This window comes from Scardinius erythrophthalmus (genome assembly GCF_964197995.2).
Source record: "Scardinius erythrophthalmus genome assembly, chromosome: 1".
In the NCBI taxonomy this organism is placed as follows: Eukaryota; Metazoa; Chordata; class Actinopteri; order Cypriniformes; family Leuciscidae; genus Scardinius; species Scardinius erythrophthalmus.
This window is the reverse complement of record NC_138221.1, coordinates 31,559,911-31,585,625: the sequence shown is the minus strand read 5'-3', so window position 1 is coordinate 31,585,625 and position 25,715 is coordinate 31,559,911. Positions and strand designations below refer to the sequence as shown.

Here is a 25,715-nt window from a genome sequence, read left to right as displayed (position 1 = left end):
TCTATAGAATTTGGTTAAGAAGCGCACAAGTTCAAGAACTGTAAAAGCTTCAATGCAACTTTGTTTGTGCACTGCAACACAACTTATGAGATTAAGAGACACTATTGATTACTCAAGAGGAATTGAACCTGGTTTTGGAAACTTGGAGCTTGGCAATAGTCGGTGTCCGACTTACGAAAACTGACATCTTCTCCCTTTATTCAAATATTGTGCAGTTGTTGTTGGAGTCAATTGCTGAATTTGTGATAATGCAAAGAAATTATCAACACATGCAAAAGCAAGAGATGAAATATTAATAACTGATATATTGTTGTATTAAATATGTTTTTTCCTGTGAGCTTTTTGTTTTTCTAAGCATTTTTTTGCATAGTAAAATAAAATCTGGAGCTGTAGTTTGCCTTTTTTGAAATGCCTGTCAATTTAAAGAAACCAACTAAACTGTACTTGTAGATTCAGAATGTTTAGTATTGTTTAATATAAGAACTAAAACAGGTAAAAGTCAAAAAAAAGAAAAATTTATCGTTTTCATTTATATCCGCCAATATAACAACAAACAATGCTAAACAGCAATATTTAGCAACATATACTATATACTACTTGTTTTTGATGCAAACGAATCGTTGAATCAGAGTCAAGTTGACTCTAAAATGAGTTTGAAGTGATTCACGGTGAATTAATAAATTCAGCTCGCTGCTTTTGCTCCTAAAGAGACTTAAAATGAGTCTGAATTGCCAAATAAAAAGTCCAGGAAAATCACTGTGATATTCTTTGTATTGTTTAATTTTATATCTCTAGAAATATCATCATGACTAAAACGTATACTTTTGATGCATCAACAACCGTATTGTACCACAACGGTAATACCATGTTATTCTTTGACTCTTGATTGGAGTACCATGTGAATACCATGGTATATAAATGGTACAGTACCATAGTACACATTCTGTTCAACAAAGGCCTCTAATTTGAGCTGCTAGCCTCTGAAATCTACATTTATCCACAGACAACTGCGCTGCATTATTTGTTGTTTTTGTTTTGTTCCCATTGTACACCAAAATCTCACTCCATCCATCACACCGAGATGATACCTCTCCAGGTACACTACTCACACTGCCTATCTATCGCTCTGTCCATTGTTTGCTCTCTCTGATGAAGACTGAAGATGAAAGACCCTTGTTTCTGGAGGAGCCTGCCGCTCAGCTGAGCTGAGTCAAAGAAACAGAGGGAGATAAAGGGTGAGAGAAAGAGGGAAGGAGGGGGAAAATCCTGTCATGTTGACCTTGTCTGGCTGCCAGGGATGGGAGGGGGGGAGTATTGAGGGGAGGGCGGTCTTGCTTTGAGAAAACAGGCGCCCCATGTGAGGGGAACGAGAGAACACAGGCACACAGTGAGGCTGGCAGAGACACAGAAGGAAAAAGAACAGAGGCAGAGAGAAAAGAGAGTGTGTGTGTGCAGGTGCCTGAGAGGGAAAATAGGTAGAAGATCAGCAACGACGTCCACTGTGTCTTCCTGCAAAAATTATTTAAATTGCAATAAACATTCATTTAAGGTTTTCAGGGCCACATCATGGTCATTTTGGACCATTTGGTGGTTTTGAGATGCATGGCTCGAAGATGGTTTGGGTCATGGTATACAATACAGTTTTTTTTTTTACTTTTTGATTTTAAGTAACCCAAATATGATGAAAAGAACGAAGGCAGACATATATTTTCATGGATAAAGGCCTAGTGCTTGAGAAAACAGACAACTTTTGTTTGCAAAATTAAATAATCGTCCTGTATATTGTTACTGTACTGAAGCAAAAGCAATATATTGTCTATTAAAATATTGTCTTGCCAAAAATATGGCATTAAAATTGATTATTTATTATCTTACAAATAAAGAAATAATATTAAAATGAATATAATATATAAAATCTATTTTAAAAGTCTAAACGTATAATAATACAAATCTTAAATATTTATTAAATATGTATTGACAATTTTTTCTACCTTCTGTTACATTTTGTAGATGTACAGTATAACCCCAAATAAAGACTTAAAACATAAATACAAACCATTATTCATAAATTTAGGAAAGACAGATTAACAACTATATTTTTATATTTTCCGCAATACTAGATTTGTTTTATTTTATTTCTTTTAAAAACTAAAGCTGTCAATTAAATAAAATAATTAATCACGTGATTTCTGAATGAAACAGTAACGTAATATGAAAAAAGCAAATGTGTTTTAATTTTTTCTCCTTAAAACTGCAGTGAACCAAAGACAGTCTCAAAAACACGCTTTGAAATCGCTGGTGTTTCTGACGTCACAAACTACCTTGTAACCAATCAGATCAACGTGTGATCGTCAACGAGTGGCTCTCTGAACTGGAGTGAGTGAGTGGAGGCGGGGCTCATTTGCATATTCATAGAACCGCGTATACTAAATATATATAATATTAATTTAAGCTCACATTTTACCCTATAAAAACATTGCTTACTTGCATATCATGTTACCATTAACCTACATCAGAAAACCATGAATATGCAAATGTGTTGTTAAATTATTCAAATATTACCCTTAAATCTCAGAAGGTGCAATATTTTAGGTCACAGAGGTTCGGCTGATGAAATGTTTCTGGGTTAAACAACCACCAGCATGACTTAACATCACTTTAATTTGTCATCTAATTACATTGTTTTGTTCTGAGTTCCTTCATCTTCCTGTTTTCTTTCCACCGCAGTGTGTTTTGGTTTCGAGATCTGAACACCCGCCCAGCCTCTCACTCCTGAACAGCTCCTCGTTCCCAGAAACCTTCCCGTCGTCGCCTCCAGCCCGGCACACAGGTGTCCATCAACATGCCGGAGGAATCCTGGCCAAATTAAAAAATCACCACAATACTCTATCATGTGCACCGCCGGGATCCTGACACCACTGACGTCCCTCGAGGCCGAGCGGCTAAGAGTCATATCTATCAAATTACGCTTGATTTCGGCTTAACTGCTTCCTGCGCCTATGCCACACTGCAAAAAAAAAATATTTCTGACTTGTTTTCCAGTACAAATATGTAAATGATATCTATCTTGATATCACTCTTAAATCAAGATGAAAATGACTTGAGGTAAGTCTTGTTTTCTGAAAGATGTATCAAAATTAAGTGAGTTTATGTTTAAAACAAGAAAGAAAATATCTGCCATTGGGGGCAGAAAAAATAACTTAATTAAATCAAGATTATTTTTCTGACCCCATTGGCAGATATTTGTACTTGTTTTAAGCATAAAGTCACTTAATTTTGATCTTTTTTTTTCAGAAAACAAGACTCAATGGCCTGGTTTCACAGACAGGGCTTAGATTAAGCTAGAATTAGGCCTTAGTTCAAATAGGACATATAAACATGCCTTAGAATTTTTTTTTTGCAGTGAGTACATGGGCTTTTTTTGCCTCCTATAATATTCAGATTGAGGAAATGAGTGCGAGTCTGAGACGGCACCTCCCGAAGTTTGAAGTATATCCACTGCGCCCAGTGTTGGCCCGAACTCAAAGTGCAGCCTTCCTGCTGTATGTTTTATTCCTCTTATAAAAGCAAGAGCCCCTCGAGTGGCTAAGCTCACGCTTGTCATGACATTCGCTCTCGGCGTCGCTGCAGAGAACTGAAATATGGCAGAAGGTCGTTGCCCAACGTTTCCATGCGCTCGTCAGCTCCCGTAAATCTGCGGCTCGGAGTCTGTTAACGCTGTGAGCTGGAAGGGAACGCCAGACCCTCGCTCTACGCCCAGACATTTGCCACCCCACCCAAAGTGTTGAGGCACGGTTTTGCTTTTCTAGACAGGACAATCTCAAACAGACCTCAAACATCTTGAGTTTCTGGACAATCTCATGTGTATTTAAAGTTAGGTAAAGGTTAGTTCACTCAAAAATGAAAATCCTGTCATCATATTCTCTCCCTCATGTCATTCCAAACCTGTATGGTTTTCTTTCAGTCTGTCGTGATTGGTCTACTCTGCTCTGATTGGTCAAATGGCCTAGTCTGTTGTGATTGGTCTAGTCTGCTCTGATTGGTCAGAAGGCCCAGTCTGTTGTGATTGGTCTACTCTGCTCTGATTGGTCAGATGACCCAGTCTGTTGTGATTGGTCTACTCTGCTCTGATTGGTCAAATGGCTCAGTCTGTTGTGATTGGTCTAGTCTGCTCTGATTGGTCAAATGGCCTAGTCTGTTGTGATTGGTCTACTCTGCTCTGATTGGTCAGATGACCCAGTCTGTTGTGATTGGTCTACTCTGCTCTGATTGGTCAAATGGCTCAGTCTGTTGTGATTGGTCTACTCTGCTCTGATTGGTCAGATGACCCAGTCTGTTGTGATTGGTCTACTCTGCTCTGATTGGTCAAATGGCTCAGTCTGTTGTGATTGGTCTACTCTGCTCTGATTGGTCAGATGGTCCAGTCTGTTGTGATTGGTCTACTCTGCTCTGATTGGTCAGATGGTTCAGTCTGTTGTGATTGGTCTACTCTACTCTGATTGGTCAGATGACCCAGTCTGTTGTGATTGGTCTACTCTGCTCTGATTGGTCAGATGGTCCAGTCTGTTGTGATTGGTCTACCCTGCTCTGATTGGTCAGATGGCTCAGTCTGTTGTGATTGGTCTACTCTGCTCTGATTGGTCAGATGACCCAGTCTGTTGTGATTGGTCTACTCTGCTCTGATTGGTCAGATGTTTCAGTCTGTTGTGATTGGTCTACTCTGCTCTGATTGGTCAGATGGCCCAGTCTGTTGTGATTGGTCTACTCTGCTCTGATTGGTCAGATGACCAAGTCTGTTTTGATTGGTCTACTCTGCTCTGATTGGTCAGAAGGCCCAGTCTGTTGTGGTTGGTCTACTCTGCTCTGATTGGTCAGATGGCCCAGTCTGTTGTGATTGGTCTACTCTGCTCTGATTGATCAGATAATCCAATCTGTTGTGATTGGTCTACTCTGCTCTGATTGGTCAGATGGTTCAGTCTGTTGTGATTGGTCTACTCTGCTCTGATTGGTCAGATGACCCAGTCTGTTGTGATTTGTCTACTCTGCTCTGATTGGTCAGATGACCCAGTCTGTTGTGATTGGTCTACTCTGCTCTGAGTGGTCAGATGGCTCAGTCTGTTGTGATTGGTCTACTCTGCTCTGATTGGTCAAATGGCTCAGTCTGTTGTGATTGGTCTAGTCTGCTCTGATTGGTCAAATGGCCTAGTCTGTTGTGATTGGTCTACTCTGCTCTGATTGGTCAGATGGCCCAGTCTGTTGTGATTGGTCTACTCTGCTCTGATTGGTCAGATGACCAAGTCTGTTTTGATTGGTCTACTCTGCTCTGATTGGTCAGATAGTCCAGTGTGTTGTGATAGGTCTACTCTGCTCTGATTGGTCAGATGACCAAGTCTGTTTTGATTGGTCTACTCTGCTCTGATTGGTCAGATAGTCCAGTGTGTTGTGATAGGTCTACTCTGCTCTGATTGGTCAGATGGTTCAGTCTGTTGTGATTGGTCTACTCTACTCTGATTGGTCAGATGACCCAGTCTGTTGTGATTGGTCTACTCTGCTCTGATTGGTCAGATGGTCCAGTCTGTTGTGATTGGTCTACTCTGCTCTGATTGGTCAGATGACCCAGTCTGTTATGATTGGTCTACTCTACTCTGATTGGTCAGATGACCCAGTCTGTTATGATTGGTCTACTCTGCTCTGATTGGTCAGATTGCCCAGTCTGTTGTGATTGGTCTACTCTGCTCTGATTGGTCAGATTGCCCAGTCTGTTGTGATTGGTCTAGTCTGCTCTGATTGGTCAGATGGCTAAAACAGCCAAAACATTCTTCAAATTATCTTCTTTTGTTTTCTGCAAAAGAAAGCAAGCAGCATGGGTTTAGAACAACATGATGGTGATTAAATAATGACAGAATTTTAATTGTTGGTTGAACTATATCTTTAACAGTTCTCAAGTTTTCATGCACTCACTGACCTGTTCATCTGACTATTGCATGTCTGCACAGGCTGTGTGGTGACTTTAGAATATTGTTTGATTGCACGCAGAGGAATGCTGTGTTTTCCTAGGTAGGTTCCACGTGGAGTCTCAGCAGAGAGTGGAAAAAGTGAGAGTGTGTGTGTATGCTTCCAGGACTTAGCCAGGTGCCAATCCCCCGGCATTCCTGCGCTGACCTCGAATGCTTTTTCCCTCCGCCGCCTCCAGGGGAGGTCTGTCTCAGCAGGGCCGAGCGGGCTAGGTCGAGTCAGGGGGCGGATCTGAGGAACAATCAACAGAAATATGCACAAACAACACCATAAACTGACCATAATCGCACTCTCCATCTACGCTGAGGTCTGTTAGAGTTCACCAGTGAGTGGAGAGATGGGGTCTGTGCAGTCAAAGGCCGTTTGCAAGCTGTTTTTAGAAGTTCAACAGTTCACTGCAGAAATGTAGAATAGAAAAATGGAGAGAATGGGTTCTGCTTCAACTGCATGGAGCCGGCAAGCATACTGACACATTTCTGTCTTGAAAAAATACGCATTTTTCCCTCAAACAGCCAGATTGTAGGGAATTCTTTTGGGAATTCTTATGATTTATAGTTTACATGCACTTTAAAGGTTTGATTTCAGTTGGACTATTTTTTCTATTTTAGTATTATTTCTTTATATGCTATAATATTTTACATTTTATTTAATTTTTTTTATCATTTTTGTGTAATTTAAAGAAATGGGATGGGATCATTCTGTGATACTTTTGCATCTTTTTTTAACAAGCTTAATTGCTAGGCACTATTCACTGCCATTATATGGATGAGCGCAAGCAGGATGTTTTTTAAAAAATCTCCTTTTGTAGTCCATGACAGAAAGAAGGGCATATGGCATTAGAAGAATACCAGGGTGAGTAAATAGTAAAATGTCATTTTAGAGTGAACTATCCCTTAGTAAAGTAAAGCTAACTGCAGACTAGGATATGTATTTTCTAGAGAACGTTGTAGTCAGGGATAGATCTTGTCTTGTTTACCATATTGTGCGTTCCACTTCTCTGAGATTACATTCTTTTCTATTAAGGAGAAAATCAAGTTTTTAATGTTGTTTATATGTCCATGTGGTGTTTTAAGACAAACCATGTCCAAATTCATAAGTCAACACCATTGCTGAGTATTTTCTCCTTAAAACTGCAGTGAACCAAAGACAGTCTCAAAAACACGGTTTGAAATCGCTGGTGTTTCTGACGTCACAAACTTGTACCTTGTAACCAATCAGATCAACGTCTGATCGTCAACGAGTGGCTCTCTGAGCTGGAGTGAGTGAGTGGAGGTGGGGCTCATTTGCATATTCATAGAACCGCGTATACTAAATGAGGCGAGGCTGTAGAGTTACATTCAAACTATTTTAAGACATGAAGAATTTGAAGGAAAAAACATTTAAATATGTCATTTTAGTGATCAAAGATGAGTTTTAAGGGATAAAATTATTGACTACAGGGGGACTTTAAGAGTAAGTCAAGCTCCTCAACCTCTGAAGAAAAGCAAATAGGCCACCCTCATGCTTGAATGCTAAAAACCATCTACTTCTATCCTAAAAGCACAAATTAGCAAAGAAATACTAACCACAAGCAAACAATGAGCTCTTAATATGAGCTGTCTCATTTCTGTCTGGCTCTCACCATTCCAGACCCCTGCTTTTCTTTTTCCTACTCTTTGGTGCTCTCTTCCCAATGCACTTTTTATTCGTTTCAGACGGCGAGAGAAATGCAGACCGCCCTGCCCTGCTAGCACTCTCCAGGCCCTGTTATTGCACGCAGGAGTCTGCGGATTGCATCACTGGCTGGAGGCGGCAGGAATCAAAATGGATTGAGGGAGAGGAGGGAGAGGGGAAAGGAGGAGAGAGAGAAAGAGACACCGAAATGATGCAGAGTTGGGGAAAAAAACAAGTCAAAGGCTGGCCAATGCCGATTTAGACAAATTGCCTGAGATTGGTCGGCTTAACAACTTTGACGTTTAGCAACCCCATTTCTTTGATAGATGTTTTTGGTTTGTTACATAAGTGGAGAGAGAAAGTAGAGACTTTTCTCACAGTCGAAACCCAAATTCGATTCCATTCCCTATATATATATATATATATATACACACAAAATTGTATTTTAGCTGTGATTAATTGATTTGACACTGTCAAATTGACAGAACTAGATAAATTGAAACAAAAAATAAAAATGAAATAAAAATGTATTAAAACTATTTAAATTAAAAATAATAATAATGAAACGACAAATGCACATAACAAAATTAATAAAATCTAAATTAAAATTAAAAATGAAACTCGACAATATAAGTTATGCAAACATTATTTTTGGCCAGGCTGTCAGACAAAGAAATTATGAACACATGCAAAAACAAGAGAAAACCAATGAAATATAAATAACTGGTTATGTCAATGAATGCTTTCTCCTGTGAGCTTTTTTATATTAAAAAAAAAAAAAAAACCTGTAGCTATAGTCTGCCATTCTTGCAAAAAAAAAAAAACAACAACAACAAAAAAAAAGATAAATATCTTAACCAAGGTTTTGGTTTTATCTCATATTTAAATATTTAAAAATAGAAAATATTTTCCTCATATTTTGATGGTTTAATTTAACTTATAGGGTAATTAAAAACAATCATCCCCTTCAGACATCACTTTTGGCCACTACCGTATAAGAAAACATATCATGAATATAAAAAAATATATATTCTATTGTGAAAATATAATACCCTTTGGATATTACAGCTAACATTTTCATGAACAGAGCAACTCTAGTCTGCAAGAGACACAAAGATTGAAAGAGCTGCTCTCCGAAGACAGTTTATTCAGAGATAAACAGCTATGAAATATGCATTACACTAAATGTGACCGGGAGAATTCAACGTTACTAATCATTCATTATCGAGTCAAGACACATTTATTTATGTAGTGCAATATTAATGTTGAGCACAACAGTAGAACATAGCGCTAGCAACGCCAAGGTCTTGGGTTCAATGCAGGGAAAACAAGAACTGATCAAATGTAAATGTGAACCTTGAACGCAATGCAAGTCACTTTAGATAAAAGCATCTGCCAAATGCATAAATGTAAATGAAACTAATACAATTTCAACTGCAAATCAGCTCTAAAAAGAAAATGTGTTATTCATTATTCAGCTCAGTTTAGTTTCTCATTGACTCAGTTTAGTTCAATAACAGTGTGTGTGTTCATTAGTTATGGAGCAAAATCAGTTCAACAATAAAGCAAATTATAAAGCAAATCAATAACATCAATCAATAGCGAATGCATGGACGACACTTAAACTTATTATGTATAATGCATTATTCATAATGTACGTTATAATGCATTGTATCTTTTCATAAAAAATAATTGTAACCAAAGTTAAAATGCATTATATTTGCAGATTCCTTTGTTGCATCTGAAATTGGTTGTTTGTCATGTGTTTTAAAGCATTACTCTTGCTAAAGGTGTAACAATGATTGTTATATTATTATAATGTATTATAACTGTGGTTACAATTATTCATGAGATCATACAATGCATTAAAAAAACTTTTATAATGCATTATATATACACAATAAATGCTTTAAGTAAAGATGGATTGCTTTTATACCAAATTCAAGCCGTACTCTGTATGTATTGTAAAATAGAACGAAAAAACTGCAAATGATGCTTTAGTTTGTGGATGTTTATCGACATATTCAGCATTGATTCTGCTATCATTTGCCAAAAAGTGATTCATCTGTAAATGCCTAATCACTCATCTTTCTTTTTGTTTCACTGATCCTATGCTGTTTGTTCAGTATTAGCCTTGGCTTCCACTCCTGGCTCTGTGATTTCAGTTCAAACGGCACTATTATCAGGTTTATGTGCTGCATTGTAAGGCAATGGTGTTGTGAGCTACAAAAATGTATTTTGCATTTGCACAGCTTGCCTCTGATGAAATCTCATATCTCTCTCTCTCTTGCCAAGGCGCATTAATTGTGTGGTCCTCTGCCACGAGCTTTATAGTCGAGGGATAAAAAGTGCCATTTCGTACGCTGGTCATAACAAATGACATAACAGTGCCATGTTAATTGAAAGTGGTGATACTTAAAGAGCTATTGTGAATTAGGATAAGATCTAAACAAAGAAAAATCGAGCAGTCGGCCATTCAGAAAAAACTGAATGATTCCAGATTCATCATGCAACATTGTTTTAGAAATGATGTATTTCTTCTCTACTTCCTTTTTTCCCACTATTTTCATTAAACTTAGGTGACGTTATATAAGTCTAAGGGAAATCCCCTCCTTCACTACACAACCCACTTTAAATGAGAAGAAAATAGAAATCAGAGGCAGTAAAAAGGGGAGCATTTGTAGGAAACGAATGGGAGAAATCGTAACGCTCAAAATGATGTATCAATCAAGCGTTTCATTTAAAAAGCCACTTGCTTTTCCATAGTTCGTTTACTCGGATTGTCAGATCGGTCTTCATCAATAAGGTCAGCACGTGTTGATCAAATAGATGAAGATGTCTGTTTTATTAATAAAAAAAGAGAAGGGATTCATTAACGGTGAGTGGATCTACTCCACTTGTTTAGTGTGATTTAAAGAATTACAATCTTTCTCAATTTTTACTTGTATTGGTATGGGTATTACCTACAAATAAAATAGCTGCCCAATGAACTGACTTTTTTAGTAATAAATTGCAACTGATTTTTTAATCAGACACTGCATTACACATTTTTTAAGTAGTCTTTTGGGCCGTTTTTCAGTTAACATATGCAAAAATACTGGATATTAAGACTGTGGATTGTAAAACATGTATATTTTGATTTCATTCAAGATACAAACACATCTTATGCAATGTTGCTTGTTAAGTTATTTTGGAAAAGGATTTTTTTTTACCTATTTTTCACTAGAAATTACACAAAAATGCAAAAAAAATGTTTTAATTATTTTATTAATGTAAAATTAGATGTAAAAAATTACTTAATAGTCAAATAGCCCAATGCACATGCACAAACACACATATATTTGGACAATGTTAAAGTCAGAAGTCTTCTCTTCCCTATTGAGGCGTATATCTGAGTGAAATGTCTTCTCGAACAAGAACAAATGTAGGGCGGTGCTTGATTTTGTCCATTGGGAATTGATTGGATGGTTGTGGTTTGCTATTAGTGGATCATGTGAGTGACAGGTTACTGCCCCGCCCTCACACCAGTAAACATGATCAGAGAAGAGATGAGCTGCATAGAGGGAGGGGAAGTTATTTTGATTCAAGATTGTGGGCAAAAACAACAACAATCATGTGCACTGATAAATCATTTATAATAACTACTGCAATATTCCATAAAAAAAAAAAGAACTGTCAGTTTTGATTTCATGGTGACTTTAAAGTCAGAACTCAGCTATGAGAGTCTAATAAAAAAGTTCCCTGCTGCTTGGAAGGCGCTTACGCTTCTTTTGCCAAATCCAAAGATCTAAACCCCACGTCGTCCCACAATACCTCCTGTTTCCTTAAAGCTATACATGCCCTCACAAAAATGTATGGAACAACGCCCTAAAAACACGTCAGACGCTCCACAAACATATGTCCTAAAATCCAAATACTGATTCAAATACGTACAAAACATTAATCCTCGCCTGTATATATCTTATATACTTGATAGCAAAATGTTTACAATGAAACTCCATGTGGAGTAATTGAGTCAAGAATTATTATGATGTTTAAAGCTGGTTTGAAACATGAGCTTAGGAGACAAAGTGTGACTGTTCCAGACGGGGGGAAATGATAGGACAGGCAGTAATACAGAACAGCATGTAGCAGAGCTGTTATATCTTGTGACAGACACAAAAACCCTGAGCGTGACCCTTCCTCCACCCCTGAGATCAGACCCCCAAGTCAAGTCAGGTCAGCTTGTGTTTCATAATCCCACCCTCGCCTGTGTTTACTGCGGGAACGATAAATGCAGCATGTAAAACCGTCAAAACTGCCCCTGCTCCTCACACGCCTCGAGTCCTGCAGTGACGTTTAGTCTGCTGGAGAATAAACAAACACGCATCAGGAGAGCAACATTAAATCGAAACTGACTGTATTTACCCCCTCTTGAAGATTCTGTGTTCTTTTACTGTTATTTTTCTGTGGAATGCAAAAGGAGAATTTAGAATGTTTGCAAATATCCTTTTCAAAGCAATGCCAGTTCATAAAAAAACAAGACCTAAAAATGGCCATACTATTCATGATTATATACTATTCATAATCTTTTCAAAATATAACAACTTGCTCCGCCTCTAAAACTTTTCGGATGATGTCACAAATCCCTCTTACTTTTTTAACCCCTCCCCTTTGAACACCTGACTTGTTTAACTACCTGTCTGGTATGCCACGCCCACTTTTCCACAATCCAATCAATTCCTGAAGAATAAATAAAAGCTCCGCCCTACATTTAGTCTCATTTACATATCCGGTTGACTGTGAAATATGGGCAAATTTTGAAGTATGGATTACAAACAGCACGTCATGAGGATTTGAAAGTCGGCATGAAATGAATATCGGCCCTCTATTTTATAAACGCATGTTTTGGATCGTATTATGAACAGTTCATACGTTTCATTGTTAATTTTTGGCCTAGTAACATTTAATCAAAATGAACCATCTGTTTTCAGTGAGTTATGATAGACACAGAAGCTAAGAGAATTGTTATGATGTTAAATCAGGTCGCTTTATAAGTCATACTTTTCATTGTCTGTCGACACCATAACAACATCACAGTGCGTTTAGGAGATCATTTGGTTGGCATAAGCGGTGTTTAATCGCTTCTTTTTTGGTCCTTTTGGGTCTTTCCCAGGTCGTGCTCCCTTCCTACACGCAGTTCTCTCTGTTTTTCCCTGCCTCCTTCCCAACCCTCTGTGAGGAATTCCTTAATGTCTGAGATTTCTGGCCGTGAGCCATCAATAGGCTGGCAAGAAGCTTCCTGTTGCAGTCCTTCACTTCGCCTGCTTCTCTCCGCTCCAAAACCTAGTGAGCTCCCTAAGACAGCTTTTTAAGGCATCATATGCATGCTCCCAATGGGAAGGATATAAGCAAAACTATTATGCTGTCTTATAAGATGACTCATTTTGAGCTAATTTTAGGGCAGCATTGCATGCATCTTTGGCAATCTCAGAATGCGTTGCTACAAGCTCTATATATAGACTAAATACACTTTCATTCAATACTGAATGTATTTTATTTTTACCCAATAATTGTACACAGTATTTTCATTTTTAAATGATTATCACAGTATTGTGTTACAAATAAGCTAATGGAAACTCACTATCAAATATTTTGTGTGCTTCATACTAAGAGTGGTATTTTGTGCGGCTGTGAAGCTGCTGTGTAAAGTTGTCATTATCTTTCAGTATCTCGCACAATCTCAAGGTCGCCACATTCAGTTGCTCCTCATCGATCCTGCGAAAGACGCCTAATGCAGGGTAAATAGTACATTCTTACAACAATCTGACTAACTTTACCCAGTATTTGAGCAGCCGCTACAAGAAAGCAACTTTAATTTGCTAAAGTGGTTTTGTCGGTCTAAGCTAGCCACCAGGCTAGTTTCATCTACACAAACTGGTAACTTGTCAGCTGGTCAGGCTGAGAGACCCGTTTAAACAGCTGAACAACAGACTAGCCATGTTGAGATAGCAGAAAACTAAGTTAGCTTGGTTAAAGCTGGTCTTGTTTTATTTCTTTTAGAGTAGGCTACTGCTGGTTAGCTTAGCAGCATGCTAACATTAATCTACAGAGGGCTGCAGGGATGATGTATTTTTCTAGGCCAAAACTTGGAAACGGGTTAGCATTTTATTTTAGCATGCCATGTATGGTTCCAATCAGTTAATGAGTTTTTGGGTAAATGCCTGAAATAAGGTCTGTGGTGAACAAAAGCTCAAGATATTTTGACGTTTTATTCTATGACATCAAATACATCAGTGAAGTGTCTAGCTGTGACTACAGAGGTTGTCTTCATTGTGTTTACGATCACGCTCTTGCTAACTATTCTAACTCAAACTTTCAGAGGAAATGTTTTTTTAAACAAAGGCTGAAAGAGTTGTCGGAAGCATAGTGATGTTGACAAGTCATAAGCCCATGCTTATGTAGTTAATAGACAGCAAGCTCACTAGGTTTAGAAACAGAGCATTGCGCTGTGTTTTGCATCTTTTATCTCTCCTCTTCTCCTCCTTTTTTCCCTTACTCTCACACTTTTTTATAAGTCGGCCCACTTTCGCTGCCTGGCAGCCTTCCCCGCTGACGCTCGCCTCAGATCCTTCCAGGATTTATGTGGCTCTCTCCTCACCATTTTTCCTTCCTTCATCCATTATCGGTTTCTCCCTCCCTCTCCGTTTTGGGTTATTACATAACGTCGTGTACGTTTCTCAAAAGCATTTTTTTTTACAGGAAGACACTTGAAACGGGGCACACAGCTCTGCACTGGCGGGAGCTCCTTTGAGGAAAACAGATCGATTGGCGTGTTTCGTAAAAATAAGGAGGTGGGGAGAGAAAAGGGGCCATCCGTTTGTGCACCCTGTGAACTGTAAGGAGAAGAACACTTTCAGGGTGGGAGAGAGATGATGGGAAAACAGCAGGGGTGGGAGAAGAAAATCTAAGGATGGAGAGAGAGAGAGAGAGAGAGAGAGAGAGAGAGAGAGAGAGAGAGAGAGAGAGAGAGAGAGAGAGAGAGAGAGAGAGAGAGAGAGAGAGAGAGAGAGAGAGAGAGAGAGAGAGAGAGAGAGAGAGAGAGAGAGAGAGGGGCCCTGTGGAGGCGGAGTGGAAACTGAGGTTTTCCTGTCTGAGAAGGCGGCTGGCTGAAGGTGGAGGGGCGGCAGGAAAAAATCTCTCAGCTTCGGGACTCTGTGTTATGTGTGCGAGCCATGGGGAGGAGGGGTGGACCGACGCATACTATGGTTTGGGTGTGTGTGCGTCAGGAGAGGTGGGGTCAGTCTGCCTCAGGGAAGGTCAGGAATGGAGAGAGACAAATATGGTTAAAGCGATACAAGTAAAGGTTCCTCAAGGGGTTCTCCGCAGTTCACACCTTTTTGGCTGTACAAGGCTGTTCAATGGCTCTTTTTGTTTCATTAAAGGTTCTTCAGATTAGTGTGTTGAAAAACGGGTTTCAAAGTGCATTTTTTTTTAAAAACGGTACAGTTATGTCTCCATGAAATCTACAAAAAGGCAAATTTGTGAAAAAGGTGACGTTATGCGCATGTGTATTGCGTGTTCAGTCTAGGGGCGCGTTGTTTCCTTACAAAGTGACATCGCCATCTACTGGCCTGGCATGATAATACAGCGTTTTTAGTCGTTCTTGCGGGTCCGTGTGAACGGGGGTCATTCGCTGTCCTCTCTACACGAAAAGTTTTAGTACATCATTGTAGTGTAAATGTACCCTCAGAGTATAGACATTTATTGTTAAATACTGTAATTCATTATAAGTATCATAACTAGTGCTGGGCAACGATTAATCGAATCCAAAATAAAAGTTTGTTTTTCGAAAATACATGCGTGTAGCCTACTGTGCATTATTATTTTGTTAATATAAATAGACACATGCATGTACCGGTACATATTTAAGAAAATATTTATATACATATAATATAAATTATATATGAATATATAAACATTATATATATATGCAAATATTTCTTAAATATATACATGCATGTGTGTGTATTTATATTAGGGCTGTGAAACGATTAATCGCGATTAATCACATCCAAAATAAAAGTTTGTGTTTACATAATATATGTGTGTGCATAATTATTTTGTATACATAAATACACACACATGCATGAATATTTAATATTTTTTTAATTTATATATAAAATATTTATATTTATTTTTAATACAAATTATACATATATATATATACACACAGTATCTATAAGCAACTATTTCTTAAATATATGCATGTGTGTATATTTATATATACGAAATAATTATGCACAGTACACACACATATATTATGTAAACACAAACTTTTATTTTGGATGTGATTAATCGCGATTAATCGCGATTAATCGTTTCACAGCCCTAATTTATATATACAAAATAATAATACACAGTACACACACATATGTTATGTAAACACAAACTTTTATTTTGGATATGATTAATCATTGCCCAGCCCTAAAAATCTGCAAAGAAAAAGGCAACTTTAAAAATGCCTCACAGATGTGGAGTGATCCATCAACCCACAAATATTTTTCCTGCATCTTCAGGGGTTTGTTGGAGCCCTGTTCGTGGCCACATTAAACCCTCAAGCCAGACCATCTAGCAGGTCTAGACACAGCCCTTCAGGTGCGGGACATCTATGAGAAAAAGAAAACTTCTAACGAAGAGCATTTTTTTTTAGCAATGGTGTTGAATTTCAGCAGGTTTCATCACCTGCAGGTGGTCTCTCATGGGGAACTCATGATTGCGGACACATCCAGATGACTAAAACACACGACCAGCTGACCGCCTGCGTTTAACAACCAACATTTCAACCAGCTGGCCACATGCTCATTAACTCCAGCCAAAATGCAGCGGTACTAATGCCAATGCAGACATGGAATTAGTGTGTGGGTAGCCTTATGAATACAGATCAAATCCAAACACTTCTCCACCAAATTACACGCATAATGATTCAGTTACTGGGAATTTCAGAGCGGTTTCTTTTTTTTAATGTAAATGCCCTTTAAAATAGTTTAGACTATTCTGTATGCCATATTAAGTTGATATATGGTGTCTTAAAGGATTGACCCTAGCCGTAACTCTTGGGTCACAAAAATTAAAGAACTGAAGATGCATTAATATCGCAAATGCATTAAAACCAATGCTGTCTTTATGTACTATATACATGATGGAGGGTGAACCGGGGTCCTTGGCCACCTGCAAGGCCGTTTTTGTTGTGTATTGTTGTGACAGTGATGAGAGAATGTAGCTCAAACAAGTTTTTACATGTTTTTGTGATATTAGAAACCTCATTCAAGGTTTTTGGATGTCGGGATGTGAGCCGATGTCTGGTTTGTGTGTGTTTGTCAGGGTGAAAGAGCTCTCCTGCGGACGACCTCCCAGGGCCAGAGCGCTGGGGATATAGAATTACACCCACAGTTCCGTACAAAGGAACTGGCGCTCAAAAACACATGCGTTTCACACTCACACCCAACAGCTGGCTCTTAAAACACACAATCGCACACCAGCCGCCATTCACCAATGAGTACAGCTATCAGCCAGGCGCAAGGCCTCCTGGGAAATTCATACTTATGAGTTCCAAATTGCAGTTACAACGTGATGTGCGTTTTAGTTGGAACAAAATTAACTTGCTTGCCAATTTCATATTTTTTGAAAGATTTTTAGCACTAATGCAACAAAACTAAGAGCAATGTGTGTATTTTTAACGCACAATTATTCAATCCGTATTGCCGCAGAGAATGATGGGAAATGTAGTTTGGTCACGTAGGCCTATAACCTCATCGTAGAAGTCAGTGCGGGATGGATTTTTCAATACGCTCCCACACGATCCCGTCCGCTTTCGCCAAAAATGTGTTAGATTTGATCCCGCTTCCAACCGAAACTTTAACGTTTTGCACCATTCCCGGCCACAAAAGCCTTAGGAAGAGGTCCACGCTGATTTTTCAGTCCCAGTCCGGTTCAGATTCTGTCTCGTTCCAGTGTCTGTAGGCTATTTTGTCCAATTTCCACACACACACGATGCTTAAGATCTCCATTTACAGACTTCTGCGTGCTGTTATTATTAGATAATTATATTTACTAGTCATTTCTTTCGCCCAATTCCTGCGCACATCTCAGTATCTTCCCTCCCACATCCAAAACTTGTCCTGCTTTGTGTCCCGTGGGATTGTAGACCTCTACCTGCATCGCTACATAAAAAAACTTTACAAGCTAAACCAGTGATATTTTAGTACTATTTATATACTGTTACATTATTTATTAATATGTTGAATTAGCTTTTATTTTTAGATTGTTTTCAATTTAATTTTAGTTTAATATTAGATAATTTTATGATGTGCTTTTGCCATTTCTACATAGCTTTAATTTCTAAAAAAAAATTGGGGTTTTTTTTAATAATCTTATTATACTTAGACCTGTTTATTTAAGTTTGTAGGAAACATTTCGAATTTTCTTAAGTTTTTCCTTGTAATATTTGTCGTTTTTATTTAAATATTTCAATATAGATTTAATTTATATTTAAGGTTTACTAGTTGCTAAGCCAAAATTTCTAGTTTTTGTTTTCCGTTTAATATTTATATTTTATTCCAGCTTTATTGTAGTTTTTTTTTTTTTTTTGTAGCTGTAGTTAACAACAACACTGAGCTGAACACTATATTCACAATTACAGCTTCTGACAAAAAACTTCCCACTGGTAATGTAGTTGTAGTGTGCTTAACTCTCAAAAATGTCCATTCGACCTGACCCGAAAGCAGAAACAGATCCCACAGAGCTCGCTGTGACCTGTGGCGGGCTGAAATCTTGGGTTAATTAGAGGTTTGACCTCATAGAGCTGGTGAAACCCATACCCTCTCGCTGACCCTGTCTTATCCTGACCCCGTTCGTTGCCCACATCACCCCTACCCAGGAAATGGCAGATTTGGTGACTTCTGTAGGGGGGCGAAGGGGTCCGGTCGCGAGGCCCGTGGCCACCGGGGTCACAGCGGAGGCACAAACATTTCATTCAGCGCCGCACCATGTGGAACCCAGCGTCCCGCTCCAAACGCTCTCCTTCAGTGTTTACTCTGCAGGGGAGAGGAACGAGGGGGTGGCAGGACACAGACAATGCTGCCTTTTAAAGCCCTGCCAAGCCCATGGTGGGGTGGGGAAGTCTGCATGGGGCAGAGCCTCCCAAAACTTCACATTCAAGCGCTACCGCTTGGCTCCTTCTCACCACTGAACCTCCTCGGCCAAAGTTAACCCGGCCGTTTGTATTCTTGAGTTAGTTCAGAGGTTTTCTGAGGTGAACTAAGAAATGCAGTGTTTATATATGATGTAGACATAACAAAACCTGCAATGTATAAAGCTTGAAAGATATAGCTTAGCATCTAAGGCTAACATTTACCTTCTCCAGTCAGCACATGTGCACTGCAAGAGAAACAAAGTCAAGGCGACATGATGCTTTAACAAACTATTTGTTTTGCCCATTTAAATGAGATAATTATTTAAATGCTAGACGTCTTGTTCAGCCAATAAATTATTATCAAGGCAAATACAGCCACAGTAATCATCATTTTCTTGGATATAGTTTTATATGACACTTAAAGTGAACTCTGCAACAAGAGAAATGCATTTAAATGGTCAGGAGTGACAACAAAGACATTTATGTTACAAAAGATTGGAAAAATGTTTCTTGAGCATCAAATCATCATATCAGAATGATTTCTGAAGGATCATGTGACACTGGAGTAATAATGCTGAAAATTCAGCTTTGATCACAGAATAAATTATATTTTACAATATATTCACATAGAAAACAGTTATATATATCATACATCACAGTTACTGTTATATGCTACTGTTTTTTGTGTGATTTATTATTGTATTTTTGATCAAATAAATGCAGTATTGGTGAGCATAAGAGACATCTTTCAAAACCATATAAAAATGTACAGACAAACTTCAATACATGCCTCAAACGGCAAAAAAATTTAATTCTTAACAAATATTTGTGTCCTATTTTTCAGATAAAATATTTGTATTCTATTCTGTTTTTCTTCACTTGCTTCAAGTATAAAAACAAATGGAAAAAATCTGCTAGTAAAAGTTAATTTATCTTTACTTTTAACAAACAAATACGCTTACACTTCATTTTCAATGACATAGTTACATTGTACTAACTCAAATAAGTACAGAGTAATATTAATAAACTATATGTACTTACTATAGAGTTAGGGTTAGGTTTAGGGTCAATTACTTGTAATTATGCATAATTTACTGTTATTACTATAGTAAGTACATGTTGTAATGTATAACTACCAAAAATAATAATAAAAATGAGTCTTTTTGTAATTCATTTTATTTTTGCAGTTGAAGAATACTGTAAATACATTAACAACAAACATTTAATTAACTTGTGCTGCACTGCATGTTAAGCCAATTTGTTCAGACTCTGATAAACTAGTTGGGACAACATTTGGGGGAAGTACTGTTAGTCTAACATGTTTTTATGTAAGCAAAAGTGTGTCTCAAAAAAAACAAATATGCCAGATGAAATGCTTTTATCATCCCTTCTTATACAAAAGATTGCATTTGTGAAGCGAACTGGTTGATCTTTAACCCCAGATGGGATGTGGCTGATCCAGGCATGACGAACTTATGCTGTTAAAGGTGTTTATGAAGCTGTATGATAAAGCACTATAAATCTGTAGCCTGTGAAAAAGTACACAACCCCGACCCGTCTAATTCCTCAGAGCCATTTATCACCTGGTCCCTTTCAGCAGAAAAACCAAACCACTTCCCCCTCCTCATCAAGAATCTTCTCTTAAACGTTTGGATCGTACCATTGTGAGGGGGGTCGGACGTGGACGGTTTGGGGGGATAATTAAAATAAGGAAGAGATGATTTATTGCAGCTGGCCTTAGGCATGGACTAGTAATGGTTTACACATGGAGCTGAATCCAGGGTGAGGAGCTCTTGTTTCGGTAACTTCTGACCGAACCATGTGGGAGCTCAGGAATCATGGAGGAAGCTACTGTAGTTGGTATTGAACATTAGTTTTCATTGTGAATGTTATCCCTGTATGATGTTTTTAGCCACATTTTAGTGTACTGAAGAATGGCGATGTCAGAATATACTCATTTAGCAACAGGTTTGCGCAAAAAACATCCGTTCTTTATCTAGAAGTGAAACTGAGAGAAAGACGTTGAATTTGCCAAAATGTTTGTATCGTACTGACCAAAATCACTTGAACATACATACAATTTCCAGACTTATGGAGTATGAAGTTCCCTGGAGGTCTTCCCTTCTTCTGCTGGTCCAGCTTTAATCAAACTGCTGATCTTTGAGTTCACTGGAAATTAAATTATACATTTGTATTACATTCCTGGTTCTATTGTTCACAATTCATCAGCGCATGTTATTTAGTAATAAATTAGTGTTCACCTTCATAACCTTAAATCCATAACCTTAATGTCCACAATGCCTCTAATTGTTCAAACACCTGACACTTCAAATCCTACTGGATTAAATCAAGTCCATCCCAACACGTTTTTTCTTGTTAAATGTTCCGATTCGTTCAGAAATATGTGTTTGTGAATGCTGTTTTTAGATTCTGACTGGAAGCTCTGAGTACATAATAGAGTCGAGCTACACAGAGTGAGTTTTTAACCGCTGCATTGAGACACAATTATGTGAAAATCATTAACTAAACCCTTAACATGCCACACATATCACATCTCTAACCGCACCCCAGTCTGAGATAGCGCCGCACGGGTAACCTCTCCGCTTCAGGACTCTTGCAAAAAACACCAGACGGCTGGAGATACTACAGATTGCACATTAACTCCTGCCGTGACGCAACCTGTTTATTCTTGTGACCAGTCAGCTTTTTCTTTTTTTCCTAAGCAAGTTGTTGCCTGTCTGTTTCTTTGGCATGCCATCAAAGACCAAAAAAATGGAGCGTTTGAGAACATTTCTGAGGACACAGATCATTTCAGGACGCAGTTCGGGGTCAGAAGATGTTGCGCGAGTGTGTGTGTGGGGCGGAAGACACAGATCTGGTTGATAATGCTGCTCTGTGTGTGCGGTTATCTGCTGATTATTGGTCCTGTCGACTGGGTTGTTGAACTCGGTCACCCGCTGCCTTGACCTCGCTGACCTTCCTCATGTTGGCACAAGCTAAACCCTCTCAAAGAGCCATTCAGCATGACTGGACGCATGTTATATATGTCAGACAAAAAGAGATGTGAAACTGTGGTTAAAGGTGGAGCTTTGTGAATGTTGTATTTCACATGGAGACGGGAGGAATGTGGAAGCAGTAATGGGTGTAATTGCCAGTGTGCTTTGTGAGGACAGTTTGAGGTGGGGGGAATGAGGGGAAGTAATTGTGTGAGGAGATCGGGGATGGTTTTTTAGAGGGGCTGAATGTGTGTTTGTGGTGTTTAGAGAGACATTGAGCAAGAGGGACAAAACTTTCTTGCAAAGTATGAATGTCTCTGGTGAAATTCAGGACGCTTGTGTGTGTTTGTGTTTATACAGCTGTATACCACTCACACTATTTCCGCACCACAGTATATAGGACACACACTACGCGGAGTTTGCAATTTAGTACACTTGAGTAGTCTCTCATGTTCACCAAGGCTGCATTTATTTGATCAAAAGTACAGTAAAATGATAAAATATTACAATTTAAACCTCTGGTGCTCTTCGCATGTCGGTCAAAATTTACCAATTTTTTTATCCATTTGTTCACTTTTTGAGCATAGACCTGAAAATTAAATTTCCAACTTAAACTGTCATAATTCTTGAATGGTTTAGAGCACAGACTTATGTTTGATCTCTTTTCAAAGACGACACTTGGCAGATTATTGTGAAAGTTTAAAAAAGGGAAGTTAAAAAAGTTACAGAATTTTACGTTGATTGTTGTGAAAAATGGCCAAAATATTATTTTCAATTTGAATATGAAATATATCAAAAACATGTTTTACTCTAAAACTGGAATAAAATCAAATCCACAAAGTTGTGTTCCAAATTTGAGGTTGGAATCTCAAAAACATGAGCTATCAGTGAGATTTTGTGTGGCGGCAGTACCAAAAGTTTCCACAAGAAATTCATGATGGTATTATGAATGCAACAACTCTGCTCACTGCTCTCATGCAACAAATGTCCTACTGTTACAGGATTCGTTTCAATTCTCACCTAAATTGCTCTATGTGTCTGTCTGTAAAGGTTTCAGGCTCTGGTCCGCATGCTGTCATGCTGTCCTTAGATGAGCCACTGGACCTGAAGGTGCCCAGGGGGCGTGTCGGTGGGCGGGACAGAGGCACCATGTCTCCGCCCACTCTCACTCCCTCTCCCTTACACGCCAGGGGGGCCGGGCAGCTGCGGATGGCAGACGACGGTACCGCAGTCATCATTCCAGCGTCTCCTGCCTCCCCACACACAGGTAAACACAGAGAGATTCTGTACAATGTGATATAAAATATAATTGCAGGGAGTATGACAGAGATGTGTGTTTGCAGGTGTCCTGCAGGACAAGTCCGAGACCCCCACACCGCCCGCCGTGGACCTCAGCATGTCCCCGTCCTCCCGCAACACCGCCTGCTCTCCGGATCTTTCCAATGGGAACGGGTCAGCTCACATTTTCCACGGGGTAAGTCGACAACACTAGGGAAGAGCACAACATGTCTAAATATACTAGTACTATTAGTAGCAAAAACTAAGTTTTCTGATCCGTTAAAGTGACATTTTGGGTTGTTCGCTGCAGACAATTTGAAAAGATGACTTCATAGGTTTTTAACAAGGCTTGACTTTTTGTCCAGTTAAAATAAAATTCAAAATCAAAATTATCTTAAAAATAAGACGCAACACTGCTTCATATAACTTTTTACAGAATGTATCTTTAATACAAGTTAAAAGTTTAACAGCAAAGACATTTATACCATTACAAAAGACTTTCTTTATCAAAGAATACTGAAATCACGCTTTCCACAAAAATATTAAGCAGCAGTGGTTTTAACATGGATAATAATCATACATGTTTCTTGAGCATCAAATCATCATATTAGAATGATTTCTGAAGGATCATGTGACACTGAAGACTGGAGTAATGATGCTGAAAATTCAGCTTTGATCACAGGAATAAATTACATTCTAAAATAGATTTTTTTTATAGCTATTTTAAATTGTGATAATATCTTACAATATTACTGTTTTAATGTATTTTCGGCAGAAAAAAAATCTGCCAGTGCATTAAGAAAATAAAAATGTTTTAAAATAAGTGATCTTCATATGCAATCTTACATGTGTCTTGTTTTAAGGATTTGTAGACATTTAACTTAAATACAAGATGAAAAAACTCATTAACTGTTTTTTTTTTTTTGCTGTGTCCCTTTAATCTACTATAATGATCTTTAGACTAGGTTTACTACTTCTTAAATGAGATATCTTGCTCATTAAGCAAATCAGCAGAGGTGAGGAGCAGCATTAGAGACTAAGAAGCAGCCAAAGACTCAGTTCTGATGATGATTCGATTTGGGTCATTAGCATTAAAGCGCATTACATGCACCGGCCCGTCCTCCACCTCCCTTCGACAGAGACATTCAGATATGTTACCCTCGCTGACCCAGATGTGGTGTTGTTTCTTATCAAATGCCCCCTGTGTCCCTTCACAAAAGTGTCTCTCTTTCTCTGTCCGTGGGGCTGACGGCTGGGACACAAGGTTAAATCAGATTTACAGCGAGGTACAGCCACACAGAGCTCTTTCTGCTTAATTCAATTCACTCAAAATTGAATTGGGAACGAGATGCATGGCTTTTTGTGCCTATGTGTGTCTCCGATGCCTGCCACCCCTCCTTCAAGCCAATGGATGAACAGTGGCCTGGTCTTAGATAATGGCACCACCGAAGAGCAGAGCAATCAGCCTCATTTTACACAATTCTCCATGCACATTTCTCACATAGCCAAAACCATCCCAGACAGCAACGACACTGTTGTGCAGTCAAAGTCCTCATTGTTTCTCCTCTAATTAACCCTTCCTAAGCATCACTATTACTATTGCTCACACGTAGGGTGAGAAATATGAACACATCTCTATAACACTAAGCATTAAGCTTTGCCAACTCATATAGCACGTTTGTGCCATAAGCTGTTTCCATCCAAAGTTGCAAACTTAACTTGTGCGCAAAATTGGAATATTGCATAAAACATTTGCAAATAAAGCTGAAGAGAACAAAATCATCACATCCTGAAGGCGGCACTTCCCTGGTCTCAAGAGGGGCACTAGTGACAGATGACTCCGCTCTTTAGCGTCCTTGTCATGTCCTCCCATGTCAGAGATGCCGGTTCGAATCCCACTCAGAGCGGGTCGAGTAGGACCGGTTACATATACATAGTTACACTGCAGACTCAATCTCACTTGTATCCAAGGTAAATCATCACCACTGTCATCCCGTACATGTGTTTTTTTGAACTAAGGATGTCGGCTAATATCATCAGCTAATACGCATGCACAGGTTACTTACCTTCCTGAACAAGTGCGCACCCAAGTCCGAGTTGCTTTCACATTCACACGATCGAGCCACAGTTCGAGTGCAACCGATCTCAGACCACCTCCTACAGGTAGTCTTCGGTTCGGCACCCCAGGGCTCTCCCAGGTCCGCATGACAGCTTTCACATTACCAGTTATTAATGCGAACCGTGCGCTGTTTCAAACTAAACTGCCAGTGTAAAAGCACCCTAAGGGAGCAAAAAAACAAACAAAGCTCTGTGTATTATTCTGTAGTATTGGTGGCTTGCCATCTCGCTTCTCTCAATAAAGTCTAAAATTTGTGGTTGAGCATAGTGTTCAGATCAGCACAGCTGGGGGCAGAAACACGAGGACAATGCGCTGCCACATCCAGCAAAACGCTCTTAAGAGTCTCCTGCTGTGAGGACAATTACAGAACACGGACCTCCTGTAGCTCCTGTTACTGTCAGTTTAACAACTATTGCTAGATTCACTGTCCTGCTGTAAAAAAGATAAAGAGGCTTGAATTATGTTTGCCTTTTCTCGCTTG

At 38.8% G+C, this 25,715-nt stretch overlaps 1 protein-coding gene across 1 annotated transcript in view; it reads left to right on the top strand.

Annotated features, from left to right (window-relative positions):
• glis2b (GLIS family zinc finger 2b) overlaps positions 1-25,715 on the top strand; it is a 36,992-nt gene that overhangs the window by 6,599 nt on the left and 4,678 nt on the right. The window contains exons 2-3 of the mRNA XM_081379604.1: positions 22,888-23,104; positions 23,181-23,311. Of these exons, the coding sequence (XP_081235730.1) occupies positions 22,915-23,104; positions 23,181-23,311 (321 nt within the window). The 5' untranslated portion in view covers positions 22,888-22,914. The remainder of the gene's footprint in view (positions 1-22,887; positions 23,105-23,180; positions 23,312-25,715) is intronic.